Source organism: Chrysemys picta, chromosome 1 (genome assembly GCF_011386835.1).
Source record: "Chrysemys picta bellii isolate R12L10 chromosome 1, ASM1138683v2, whole genome shotgun sequence".
Lineage (NCBI taxonomy): Eukaryota > Metazoa > Chordata > Testudines > Emydidae > Chrysemys > Chrysemys picta.
This window is the reverse complement of record NC_088791.1, coordinates 206,252,148-206,266,633: the sequence shown is the minus strand read 5'-3', so window position 1 is coordinate 206,266,633 and position 14,486 is coordinate 206,252,148. Positions and strand designations below refer to the sequence as shown.

The 14,486-nt window shown below is 38.9% G+C and overlaps 1 protein-coding gene across 1 annotated transcript in view; it reads right to left on the bottom strand.

Moving 5' to 3' along the window:
* Positions 1 to 8,369: 8,369 nt before the first annotated feature.
* The window catches only part of TMEM47 (transmembrane protein 47), a 33,285-nt gene continuing 27,168 nt past the window's right edge, over positions 8,370 to 14,486 (bottom strand). The window contains exon 3 of the mRNA XM_005306628.5: positions 8,370 to 12,342. Within this exon, the coding sequence (XP_005306685.1) occupies positions 12,164 to 12,342 (179 nt within the window). The 3' untranslated portion in view covers positions 8,370 to 12,163. The remainder of the gene's footprint in view (positions 12,343 to 14,486) is intronic.

Here is a 14,486-nt window from a genome sequence, read left to right as displayed (position 1 = left end):
TGAAGGAATGAGCTGACTGTGTTGGGATTTGGAGGATGCTATAAAAACCTATATAGAATAGAACAGAACCTGTGGTTTCAGAGAGCATAGGGTATTTAAAAACCTGAGGCGTAAATCACTATGCTGTCCCCCTTTGCTTGCTTTAAAAACTGCCAGACAAATAAAAAGGTGTACGTGTGTGTTAGAATTATAAGACGTTTGGTGCAGAATATATTTCTGCTGCACTTAAACCAGGTAAAGGCTGTCTGCAAGCAAGTGGAGTACAATCTGCGCATGCGCGCACACACACACACACACACACACACCCCTTGAAAGATCTTTCCCCTTTCTTGCAAGTTGTTTTAATTCACTGTGCATGATCCACTTCTCAGAAAACACTTTATACTTCTACTTTAAACACCAAAATGGCTATTCAATGTGGGATTAAAAAAAAAATTACTGAATTCAACAGCCACAAAGCTATTGAAACATTTCATACTTGAAATAAGTTTTTCCATGCAGGACTTCTCGTTCTGTTATATATAGCTAGATTTAAGGCCTTTAGAAAGCCCTACTGGCTTCTCCTCAAGCAATCTTTATTGAAACAATAATTTAAGCTGCTTCCAGCTAGGCTTCAGAAATTACACGTGACAAAGGTTTCCTTTAGAAATATGTCAACTTAGTTTTACAAGTTCTTTGTTAGACCTTTTTATAGCCCCCACACTTACACTTTTTTTAAACAGAAATCCTGTAAGAAATATTCCTAATTTTAGGGCAAGCAGCATATAAATAGAAAAAAAAAAGTGTGAGAGGTGCATAGTTCTCTATTGCTAATCCTTTTACTTATTATCAGATGTTTCTGTAATTAGGTAAGCCCTCAACTATGTATTGCACAGAGCTAAAACTTCTCACTGAACCCCATTATACTAAGATAAAGTCAGCATTCCATTTTCTCATTCCGGCTTTCTCATTCTGTTGATTCCCAAGCAGCTCATGCTGGTTTCTCTCTTTCCTGTTGATGAGGAAAATAAATAAGAAGTCAAAGAAAAAAACAAAACCAGAAACAACCAGTGCAGCAGCATTAATTTTGAAACAAATATGGTGTAAAGGAAAAACCCTGAAAAGAGTCTTTTAAATAAGCATTGAGAATAATAGAAATGTAGGGCTGGAAGGGGTCTCAAGAGGTCATCAAGCCCAGCTTCCTGTGCAGAGGCAGGACCAAGTAAACCTAGACCATTCCTGACTGGTGTTTGTCCAACCTTAAAAACCTGCAATGACGGGGATTCCACAACCTCCCTTGAAAGCCATTCCAGTACTTAATTGAAGAGCGGGGCATGGATCAGCATTCATGTCACATTCCCTGTCACTACCCGGCCCAGGCCAGGGAAGCTAATGATCCAGCCAGTAGACCAAATTTGGTGATGAATCCTGGTCATGTCACCTGAGGCATGTTGCACATACACTAAGTACTTAACGGCCCTTATAGTTAGAAAGCTTTTCCTAACATCTAATCTAAAGTTCCCTTGCTGAAGATTAAGCCCATTTCCTCTTGTCCTACCTTCAGTGGACATGGAGAACAATTGATTATCATCCTCTTTAAAACAGCCCTTGCAGTATTTGAGGTCAGTTAACAAGTCTACTATGAGTTGTCTCAAGTTGTCTTCTAAACCTTTTCTCATTTTTTGTTGCTCTCCTCTGGACTCTTTACAATTTGTCCACATCTTTTTTGAAGTGTGGCACCCAGAACTGGACACAGTGCTCCAGGTGAGGCCTCATCTTTACCAAGTAGAGGAGGACACTTACTTCTCTGTGTCTTTTACATACGACACCCCTGTTAATACACCCCAGAACACTAGCCTTTTTAGCAACTGCATCACATTGTTGACCCATATTCGATTTGTGAGCCCAGAGCCTTTTCAGCAGCACTATCACCTAGCCAGTTATTCCCCATTGTGTAGTTATGCATTTGATTTTTGTTTCATAAGTGTAGTACTTTGCACTTGTCTTTATTGAATTTCATCTTGTTGAATTCAGACCAATTCTCCAATTAGTCAAGGTCATTTTGAATTGTAATCCTGTCCTCCCAAATGCTTTCATCCCCTCCCATCTTGGTGTCATACACAAATTTTATGAGCATATTTTCTGCTCCATTAGCCAAATCATTAATGAAAATACTTACTAGTACCAGACCCAGGACAGACTCCTGCCAGACCTCACTCAATAAGTCCCTCCAGTGTCACAGTAAAACATTGATAACTACCCTGAGTATAGTGTTTCAACCAGTTATGCACCCACCTTAAAGTAATTTCATCTAGACTGCATTTCCCTAGCTTGCTTATGAAAATGTCATGTGGGACTTAGTCAAAAGCCTTACTAAAATCAAGATCTAGCACGTCCAGATCTTCCCCCTATCCAGTAGGTCAGTAACCCTGTCAAAGGAAATGAGGTTGGTTTAGTATGATTTGTTCTTGAAAAATATATGTTGGCTATTATCTCTAGATGCTTACAAATTGATTATTTAATAATTCACTCCAGTACCTTTCTAGGTATTGAAGTTAGGCTGACTAGTCTATAATTTCACAGGCCCTCTTTATTCCCCTTTTTAAAGATATGTACTACATTTGTCCTTCTCCAGTCATCTGGGACAGCACCCATCCTTCCTGAGTTCTCAAAGATAATCACTAATGGTTCTGAGATTGCTTCAGCTAGTTCTTTAAGTATCATAGAATGCATTTCATCAAGCCCTGCCTACTTAAATATATCTAACTTATCTAATATTCTTTAACCTGATATTTCCCTATTTAATGAACTATTATGAGATAAAACAGAAATTGGCCTCAACTAAAAGAGATGAAGGCAATGTCTCTGATTTTCCCTCCTGCCACAGCTGTACTCAGCACAGGAACTTAGGGTGTTGGGGAAGGTGGGTATTTCATCCCAATGTAAATTAGAGCAGTCTCAGAGCTACTCTAATTTTTCTATTATCAAGTTATATACTTACATGGGACACACACTGTGGCATTGACAAACTGGTCAATTTATGTATGACCCATAACAACTTAACAAGAAGCACTGAAATGTAATCAAGACAATCTACTGGTATGTTAATTTCAAAGTGATGTCCTAGACCAGCAATCATTAACCCATTTATATGTAGTAATATATATCAAGGGTAGATGCTAAATGTATTTGTCTGTGTTAAACTTCTAACAAGATACAGGTAAACAATGTGATCTAATTAGCTTGTAGATGCTAAAATCCTGTTCCTGTCTTATAATGCTTCATTACTGTATTCTATTAACTCAAAGATCAAAAATGTAAGATACTACAGGAACTAATCATATTATTTACATTGTCTTCAGCTTAATTATGTATGTTATAATGAACTGCCTTGATTGTTTGAATGACTAATTGCATTGTGTTAATGAATACAACTAGTTTACCTGTGTATGCACAGGAAATAGAAGATTAGCTTCAAAGCAACACTCTGCACTGCCAATTCTTCATCCGAGAAAGGTCATGCTGTGACAATTGCTGTCAAGAAGTGTATTAGCTTGTTAGAAGACTATAAAGTAAAGGCCTGATCCTTTTTATCTCAGGTCTGCTTAAACTTTGACAGGGAAGGTCTCAGGCACAAGACTGAGATCTCCAGATTTACTCTGGATTTACCCTGGAATTCTCATGGAAGAATTTGAACAAACTGCCTAGACTGCCCAGTGGACTAGAACCTTTTACATTGATCCCAGAAAGACTTTTGCAAATCAGCAGCCTCACCATCTCAGCTATGAAACTGGCCGCAGCACTTTTTACATATCTGTGTATATATATTGAGATCTTAACCACTGCAATGCTCTTCCTTCTTTTTCCTTTTATTATTAAAACCTTCAGTATTAGTTACTAAAGGATTGGCATTTGTGTGATTATTGGGTAAGTTTTGAAACTCATACTGCCCTGGGGATCAGTGTCCTGTCCTTTGGGACAGGTGGACCTAACATATGGTGAATCTGGTTTTCAATAACCCCGCTATATTAGACTTGGCTCTTTAGGTGGGGGTCAAGAGCTGGCATGCATAAAGGGGACTGTATTTGGCTTCTTGATAGTCAGCATGGTACTACAGAAGCTATTTTGTTACTGGCTTGGTGAATCTAATTATTGAATAAACTACTAGGTTTGGGATTGACTGCCCTATTCTTTGCAGTCTGCCCTGAGTATAGCATCCTCAGTGTGGCCCATCCAGTCACCCAGTCTCACACACACACACAAATCATTACAATATCTAAGACCTTGCCCATTGTATGGCTTTTTGTATCTAGTCTAGCTACACCAGTGCAAACCCCAGTGTAGACACATTGCACAGATGTAAAATGACTTTTCACTGCTGTGGCTTATCCCAGTTTCAAATAGTTTAACACTGGTGATGCAAAGACAGAAATTTCTCAGGAGTTAGGCCAAGACTGTAGCATGAACTCCAACAGAAACTAAGACCCATCACAAACTTCACCACTTTCTGTTCTAAGTGCAAAGTTCATTTCTTTGACTTTGCTTTCTCTACCATAAATATATAGCAACATGTAAATAAAAAATCCAGAACTAGACACTCCACCACACACTCCTCCCTCTGGGGAGAGGATGAGAACAAACATGTTAGTCCCATCGTTTGCTGCAATACTGAAATACACTCAGATACTATAGTGACAGGCACGGCATAAGAACCAATAGAGAATAGAATTGAATCTACACTGGGGGGTTTGTACTGGTGTAAACATACCTGATATAGACAAGTCTTAAGTGCATCGAACAGATTAATGTATTCATCCTCACAACACTTAGGATGTCAGAAAATGCTACTAACCTCCACTTTGAAGATGGGGAAACTAAGGCACAAAGAGATTAAGTGACTCACCCAAGGTTAACCTGGCAGTCTGCTGCAGAGCCAAAAGGTGAACCCAGGTATGCTGAGTCCCAGTTCACTTCCTTAAACACACCATCTCTCCTCCTGTCCTAGAATACGTTACAGCAGCCAAGAGCATTAGAAGCATTCTAGCCCCCTCCTTCTGAGCACACACCATCTGCTGGGGCTGGGCGGATGGGTGAAGTACAGCCAACTATGCCACTTTGAGGGAAGGCCCTATGCTGGGGATTTTCCCTGGTGGTGACATTGTGGCAATTCTGGCCCCTTTCCACTATCAGAGCAGCATAAACTCTGCATTGGCCCTAAAGGAGGAGAGAAAAATGAGTGAAAAAAACAGCACGATATAAAATAGGAGATGGGGAGTGTAATTATTATAACATTTAGCTGGAGGGGAAGGTTCTTTGTATGTTTATATTTGAGAACTCATTCACTCGTTACAGTAGATTTAGTTCAATAAAACTTCACAGCTTTGTCATAAAAATCCCTCGCTCTACCCCATGTACCCCCCCCCAAGAGTGATATAATTGCCTCATCTGCCTGATACCACACAATTTGTCAAATGATTGGCACATCTATATCAGAATGCCCCCCTTAGCACGTCAAAATATTTGTTGGAGCTATTCGTTGAATATGTAGCACTCCTGTGGGAGATAATGCAGGGTCCTGTCAAACCTCAGTGCCCCTTTAATTTCCAGGAGACATTGTGAAGCCAATTTGTGTTTGAAAAAAAAGTTTCTTACAATTGTATTTCAGCAAATGTGAAGGAAAATGGGAGGAACGAAATAAGAGACACAAGAAAACAACACTCTTTCTATATACTCAGTCAGAATTTAGTCATTTCCATATCATGAAACATGTGGTGGGGAAGTACTCTCAAACATATAGAAATAAGTTTTTTGAAGTGGCAAATTTTAATTAAAATAATTCTGAAGGACATTTTTCATCATCCCTTTGGAGCTGGAAGGCCACACTATGGCCAGTATTTCACAACCCATAGGATGGAACTTACACACATCTTCTGTTTCCATGTTGCCATCTTGCACTCTAGTGGCATATATGTTCTTGTTTCTAGTTTACTATTACTACCTTCCTACTACCCCTTGTTACCTCTCTTTGAAAATTCAAGGTTTCTAAGGAATTCCAGTCCTCCTCCTTTATTGGCCCAGTTTTCTCTTCTGAATTCTTTTCCCACCACTTCATTTCCACACCCTCTCATGTGCCCAGATGGTAGTGCTCATGAATCCATCCATCCTCCATAAATGCAAAAATAGGTCTGTTGCCTTTCAAATTATTGAGGGCCAGATTATCCACCCCTTTCTTGCTTTGGAGAGCAGTTACTCAGGATACGTCTGCACTGCATACTCTACCCTGCTCTGGGCATCCAAGCCCGTGAACCTGCACTTGCCAAGCTCACCTGCTAACATCCATGCTGCAGCAGTATGAATGCCTCACCGTCTCAGAGTGAGGTACAGCTCTGGAACAGTTGATGCACCTGATGTGTGCTGCCATAGCTGTGGATTCTCCACACAGATTCTGAATCAGGGTCACAAGCATAGACTAGTGGGATCTCATTGTCATGAGGTGTGAGATGACTAGCAGTAGGTCCAGAACTTTTGCATTAGGAAACACACCTTTGCGTAGCTGTGTGAGGAGCTTGCATCAAGTCCCCCATGCCAAGAGATACAGGAGGGAGGCCATACCACTCCAGAAGTAGGCTGCTGTGGACATCTGGAAGCTGGCTACTCCAGACTACTACAGACCCCAAGTTAACTGTTAGCGTGGTGGAGCCTTGTGATGCAATTAGGACTGTGGTTTACCCAAAGATGGTGGGCAAAACTAATGTGCCCAAAATAACTGCTGGCTTTGTAAGAATAAGCTTCCCAAACTGCACCATGGCTACAAATGTGCCCACAGTTCGCCCTCCACAAGGAGCAAGCAACTATGTCAACTCTTTGGTCAGCCAAGGCCTACATAGTGATGGAGTAGTATCCTTTGTAGGATACTACTCCATTGCTATTAGGGATGTAAAAGGTTAAATGGTTAACTGGTAAGCATTAGGCTTACTGTTAACTGGACCTTAACCGTTAACCCCTGTGGCTGGCCGCGTCGGGATGGCCGGTGTGACCCCGAGCGCGGTCGCGTCGGGCCGGGCGGGCTGGAATGGCCCTGGCCACACCGGCGGGACTCCAGCCCAGGCCGGTGGGCTGGAGTGGCCCCGGCCCCACTGTCAGAGCCCCGGCTCTGGCCACACTGTGCCAGCAGGTGGGCTGCAGCGGCCCCGGCTGCGGCGGGCCAGTGGGGCCCTAGTTCTGGTGAGAGCCCTGCTGTCCCACACTGCCCCACTGCTGGAGTGAAATCAGTTAACGGTTAAACGATTAAATGATACAATTTTAATCCTTTCACTGGTTAACTATTTTAACCAATATTTCCATCCCTAATTGCTATGCCGGCCTTGGCCGATCAAAGAGGCAGGTTTGTGGACACCAGTGCATGCTGTATTGGCAAGGTGCATGATGCCACGGTGCTAAGATCTGGCGTTTACTGGTTTGGACAAGCAGTGACCTTATTTGCTCCAAATTACATGATTATCAATAGGGTCTCTGTGCCCACTCATGACAGCAGACTCTGCTTACACTATCCTGCCATGGCTCATGAAACCGTACCCTGAGCTCAAAGAACCTGGCAAAAGAAAGCTCAATAAATGCTTGGCAGTTGCAGGCTGGTGGCTGAGTGCACATTTGGCAGATTCAAAGCAAGATGTTGCTGCCTTCAAAACTGTTTGGACGCAAGCGTGGCCAACACTGTCCATCTTATTGTGGCATGCTGCACACTGCACTATGTTTGCAAGGTGAAACAAGAGCATTTTCACATGGAGTGGACTCAAGTAGATCTCAGCTTACCAGTGAGAGAAAGGGGTTGACAAGCTGTAACCTGAATGTTATGGAGATCATAATACATGTTTTCTTTATTTAAACTGTGCTTTTAAATACACAGTTCAATACTCCCCTCCAGGTTAAAAAGGAAGAATAGTGTAAAAGATTATTCAAAAAGTGAAAAAGTAACCCATACTTCAGGTTCATACAGAAAATAGCACTATATAATCTGGAAATATGGAAAAGAATATTGAATATATCACATTAATTTACCATTGAAGTAGTTGGAGTGGTACATTCTGAATGCCAATACACTGCTTTTTATTTAACAAGTTAAAGGGCTCTGTCATTCAAACGTTACAATATATTGTGTAAGGGCATTTTGGGCTGAATAGTGCCGAGATGTATACCACAGTCAACCCCACAGGATACTAACTAGGGCAGAATTTAGCTTTTTTTTTTATAACATGCCCTTATTATGATATCCAAGTGTCAGACAAATTAATTTAAGTAAAAACAGAGTTCTGGTTTCTTACTCTCCCTAACAAAAATAGCAGCAGAACTTTTCAGTGTTTAAATATTCTACACAGGGCAAAACGAGTGCATTTTGTTAGTGTAATCTTTTTTTATTTTAGTTACTTTTTCACATATAACTTCATGTAAGCTACAAAAGTTGTGAAATGCAAAAATGGTAATAAAACAGCAAACTTAAAACAGTTTAGATAAAAAAACATGTGTCTTCCCCCTAACAATGACCATTAAAAATGAACCACATTTTGATGGATTCATTCAATAAACATACCATACACTTTTCAAAAATAAACAGAACAACATTAGAGAAACTAATACCATCAACAGCATGAAGTATTTAGTTGATTGATTTGTAAAGACAAATGAAATCTCTAGGCACAGTTTTAGGCATTATAGAGGACACAGAGGCAACAGGTTAGTGTGCACTGTTCTGTACAAAAATACAGTCTGAATAAATTACATTGCTAGCCATAAGATTAGACTTCACTTACCAGTTAGTTCATTGCATGTTTAATAATATACAGTTACATGCTAATCCATATATCATTCATATTTCAAACACATAGGTCTCTATATTTATGTCTTTAAAATTTACATGTTGAACTTACAAAAGCTAAATGTAGTTGTGCAAGAAATTCAAAAGAGTGGGTTGGTACTTGTCGCACCGGATAGTATACTTTAAGCTTAAAAAATAAAAATAACTAGCCCTGCTTGCAAGTTCACTATATATATTTGGAAGAGAAATAATGGGTTTGTGGTGTGAAAAATTAGCTTGCTAGTGAGATAAAGCCACATATAACTGAAATGATGAAGGCCTGATGTAAGAATAATATATAAAAAATGATGTCTATTGTATATACACTCCAATAAAGGAGTGTTTTATTCTATGGGTAGAAAAAATATTTCCGCTTTACATTGTATTTACTTTTCGTTTGGTGCCAAAACATACAATATTCGGCAATCTTGGCCATGGTAGGGGAAAAAAGCAGCAGCATAGGCTAAAATTAGGTGCCTAATCCCACACTTAGGCTACTAAATAAAAAGGACCCGATTCTCATAAGTTTCCCCACACACAAACCCCACTAGTTTTATTGAGTTTAAGGCCAGAAGGGACCATTAGATCATCTAGACTGACCAATATAATACAGGCCATTAAATTTCACTCAGATGCCTCTGAGTTAGACCAAAACATTTCAGTCCTCAGGAAACTAAACTTTGTCCCACAAACAGAGAACAGAAGAGACCAAGGTGCCACCAATGCCCACAGCCCCTGCAGTGGCAGTGAACTGATTATGTGATTATGTGCTGATCACCTGTAGATCCCATTAACTTCAATGGAAGTTGCAGGTATTCAGAACCTCTGAAAATCAAGCCCCGACTTTTGATGCCTAAATATGGATATAGGATCCTAACTTTAGGCACTCAAGTTTGAAAATGTTTGCCTAACGGCCTTTTATGTTATGAATTGTGTGTTTTCCAGTATATGTGCAACTTATGTGTATATGCATTAGCCCACTGAATGTGTTCTCTCTAGCTATACAGAAAGAGAAAGAGGGAGTTTACTAAGATTAGTAGATGTGACATAGGTCTAGCATTGTACGGCTTCCTCTCCTTGTACTAAGCAAAGTGCTGTGTAACTGTCAGCACCAAAGCACTGTTTCCCCTAGAAAGGAACAGAGATCCACTCACAGTAGACTTAAAATTAGCCTAATTCCCATTCCATCACACAATGTTCCTAATGCTGCTAAATAAGAGCAGTGTTATGCTGCAGTCCAGAAAGATTTGCAGTTAAAGCCAAGGCCTGGAATGTGGTTAAGTCACGCAGGAAAAAATGCAAAATTCCAAATATTCTCAGCTGCGTTCGAGATAAAGTGAAAGGTGCTCTCCTTCTTTCCCTCATGCCCTTTTACCCTCATCCTTCAGCAGGCCGCACAAAAACATTTAAGTGAAGCTATCATTTTGCTCTGTCATCCTAGTCTAGCTAATCATCACTGATCCAGGGAAGAGTGCTGATGCTGACGATTCTCCTGTGATATTATACACTCTATCCCAGAGAGGCCTAGGTTTGTTAAGAACTGGGTCTTGTTTTTTAAAGTATTTCTGTCAAACAACAGGCTACAAGCAGGTTTATGCTTCTTCTATGCCTATTGCTGAATTGCCTCTCTCTGTAAACTGTGGCGAGTACATTTAATAACATTAGGACCACATCCTTTTGCAGAACCAGCAATACATCAACCATACGAATGCATGTTTACAGCTTCAAAGTCCCTGCTCTTACAGGGGCCCAACTAGGATATATTTTAAATTTCTCCATTAACAAAAATAATTATTTCTAAAGTTGTATATTAGAACTGCATAAAAATATGTTCACAATTAATTCAAAGTACCCAAATAAGCAAATATTAAACAAAAATAAAAGTTATGCTGTGTAAGTCAATTTAAAACCCTAGTTTAACTTGGCTCTCATTTCATTTGTATAGCCTCTGGAAGTATTCAGCAAGTAGTAATTAGATAGATGTCAATCAACCCTTTATACTCAGAGAAAAACAAATATCTGAGCTTACATACTGTACTGATAACATTTTTATACTGTACATAACTAGATCTCAGCTACGTTCTTTCAATTAGAGACAGAAAGTAACTGGATTTTTAGAAAGTGGCAGTCTCTCTCTAATAAACAGCTTTTTTTTTTAAATAAATACTTTTAATAAGTACCAAGCAACTAGTTATTTTAGATTTAATCCAATTCCATCTCAAATTTATATGAACTTTTAGGTATTTCCCATCAAAACAGAGCATACGGGCATACAGAGAGAGCAACCGATTTTAAGATGTTTATTTTGCATTACTGACCCAAAATGGAGATTGCGATCCAAGCCTCGTAAGAAGGCATACAAAGTTAGTGCTTTAACCACTGCACCACAGCAAACATTACCATTTTGAGATGTAATGTGTTTCTTCCTCTGCATATGTTTATATATTATATATATATATATATTCATTTATACTAACAAATGCCTTCTATAAAAATAGTCGGACTTGTTATTTATGCATTTTTACTGCACAGTTTGGAAATTAAAAGGGCATGAAGACAAATGCAGCTCATACATGCATTTTATTTGCCTCAGGGAAATTCGAAGCCCCATTACCCCTCACCCCACCCCACAATACTCAGAGCTGAGACAACTTCTAGCCACATAATTAGAAGCATATGTCTCCAGGTTTTGACTTCCCTTCAGGGATCTGCCACAGTTGGCAGGGAAGATGTGGATTGCCAATGCATAAACTCCCATTGTTGTTGTTTTTTTTTCAGCAGACTGTCCAATGCAGACATTAGGAAAGTCATTGATCATTTACATTCATTGCCCCCAACACATGGTCATTTGCAACTAATTCCTCAAGAGCTTTTTCTAGCAAGTGACCAGGGCCCAACACCACTTGATGTAAGATGGCACCACCTGTTTATCATGACATCTGAATCCACCATGATATAAGGAAACTTCTAAATGGAGCTTATGACAGCTGCTCCCCTGCAGGCGATGGCAGAAGCAGGCACTGCGTTTTCATTCCAGCAACGTCACTCACAATGATCGCTGTATGTAGATCCTTTGCTTGTTGTCAAGAAAAATGACATTAACGTATCAGCAGCTTCCAACGTTTGCCTGTGTAAGATTAGCAATCTTAATTTTCGCAGTTGTCTTAAATGGATGTAAAAGCTAGTTATAGTGTTTGCAGCCAAAAGGCAAAGGCTATTAAATCAACAGAGCAGACTGCTTGGTGCTCCACAAGTATTCTAAAAAACAGCGAGTTAGAAAAGATGGAGAAATCCTTTTGTTATTTCTTTTCTTTTTCTCAAACTAAAGTAGTACTAGTAGTAGTCTTCATAGATCTTAGGGTTCAGGCAATAAAGGAGGGCACCCCCAAATGAAAATATAGTTGCACCCCAAGCCAGGCCATAGCCCCAGTTGAACTCATGGTATATTTTCAAGTTGACTGTCTCGATGAACTTGACTGGATAAAGGACTAGGCTGCACGCCTGAAGAACAACTGAAAGAGAAATTAACCAAAAGTCAGAAGAGGGTTTTACTCATTTACATAAAACACATCAAACATTACATTACCAACACTCACATTAAAAATGTGGTTTTTGGTTACATGAACCTATTTGAGCTAGCAGTGAAAGAAATAGCAGCTTATCGGTGTAGAGAACAATTAAATGAATTGCAAGAAATTTGGACCCACTTCTTGATACATTTGTGTAAAGAATGTTGAGATAGCTCAAGTAATGCTAAACTTCCGTTCCATCTGACCTCTCCGCTTTTCCCCTCCCTCTGTCCATCCTCCAATCTCCTCCTTCCCTTTTTAAAATATTGTTACCCCCCATACACACACTCACACACACATTCCAACATGTTATTTCTGTGTAATATCATCTGATTTTGTATTGTTTGGTCTTGCAGCTTTAACAAGTTGTAAAGTTGCATAACTGCATAATTTAATTGGCTATCTTGTGAAATGTGAGGTATTTGATAATATGCACAAGCAGCAAGTCATTTACCTTTTTGTATTTTTTAAAAAATAATCATAAAAATGCCTTTGGTCCAATTTTTATTTGTATATATTGCTCTATTTGTATGTAAAAATAAACTAACACAAACTATAGAGCGTATAGCAACTCCAATATATTCCCTAGGAGATGAACAAATGTTATTGCTATTGTATAATTATATGATTCTATTTGTTCCCTGGAGATTTAAAGTAGCAGCAATCTCTTCCCAATGTCCTTTTTGCTACCTTTTTTTAAGTCTGGAGTTTGGATTCTTTCTGTAAATAAAACAAAAATGACTAATCTAATAGATACTACAAATAGAACACATTGAAGATGAGGAGGAATAAAGGAACCTGAAGAAATACAGTCCACACTCAACCATTTTATTCTAAACAAGAAGTAACATGGGATATTAATTAATATGTCCAATTACAATATAATTCTTATGGAATTATATATTATGTAGACATCACCCACTGTAATCAGGATTAACAAAGGAATTCATAAAGCTTTGTCACCTATTGTAAAGTCATAAAACTCTAATACGTGGAAAAATATTTGCTGCATACGGTAAATACAGAGAGGAAAAATATGTCTGACTCCGGCTCTAAACTGATGAAACAGAGCAAATACTAGGAAGTGAGATGCTTAAAAATAATTATTTTCCAGGATACTGTTCCTGAGAGAGTGGGAAGATTTCATACAGCAAGAGGTATATGCTCCAAACACATTTGCAATGAAATTCAATAAATGTGATAACTATTGTGTTGTATCCTGACCAGATGTAATAAGCTGCATTGTGTGTGCATGCAAGGATGAAGAACCTAATTTTCTATTTGGAGAGCTCAGTTTTATAAGGGTCCATTCTTCCCTAATGCAGGTAAATAACTACCATTAGCATAATTGGGATAAACAGTTATTGGGTTCAATACAAGGATAAGTGGGTGAAATTTAATAGCCCCTGTATTATGCAGGAGGTGAGACCAGATGATCTAATGGTCCCTTCTGGCCTTAAACTCTACGAACTGCATGTGCACAAGAGGAGAAAAGACACCACAGCAATGTGATTTCCAGCCTTTTTTCATCCTAAATACAGTGTGCCCCTGATCTCATGAACATTTAAGCAGATGATTAACTTTGTGCACAGGAGCAGCCCCATGATTTCAGTGGGACTATTCACAACCACAATGATAAGCACATGCTTAAGTAATTGCAGAATTGAGGCATATACTGTTAAAAGCACAGAGCTATCTGATATGATAGCACATTTTTTTTAAACAAAGAAATATATTAAATGTAATAAAAATAAGAAAGCTATTTAGAGATAATTCTCTATGAGCCCCGTGCCAGATTAAAATTACACTAAAAAAATGACTATTCTGAATTACAGAATTCTGTCTGAAATTACATTGCAAAATTATAACAACATGAAATACATCTTAATTGTATTACCCTGGTGTTTAAACATTTATTGCACAAAAAATCATTTTAATTTTGCTTTTTATATCCTCCCTGTGCACTCTTTCCCTCTTTTAAGTAAATGGCTTTAGTGCTACCAAAAGATGCCAATTTGAGTGCACTAGAGACAAAAGTCCTCAATTTACTGGCAGAACAGGAACTGCAACAACAATAGTGCAAAACT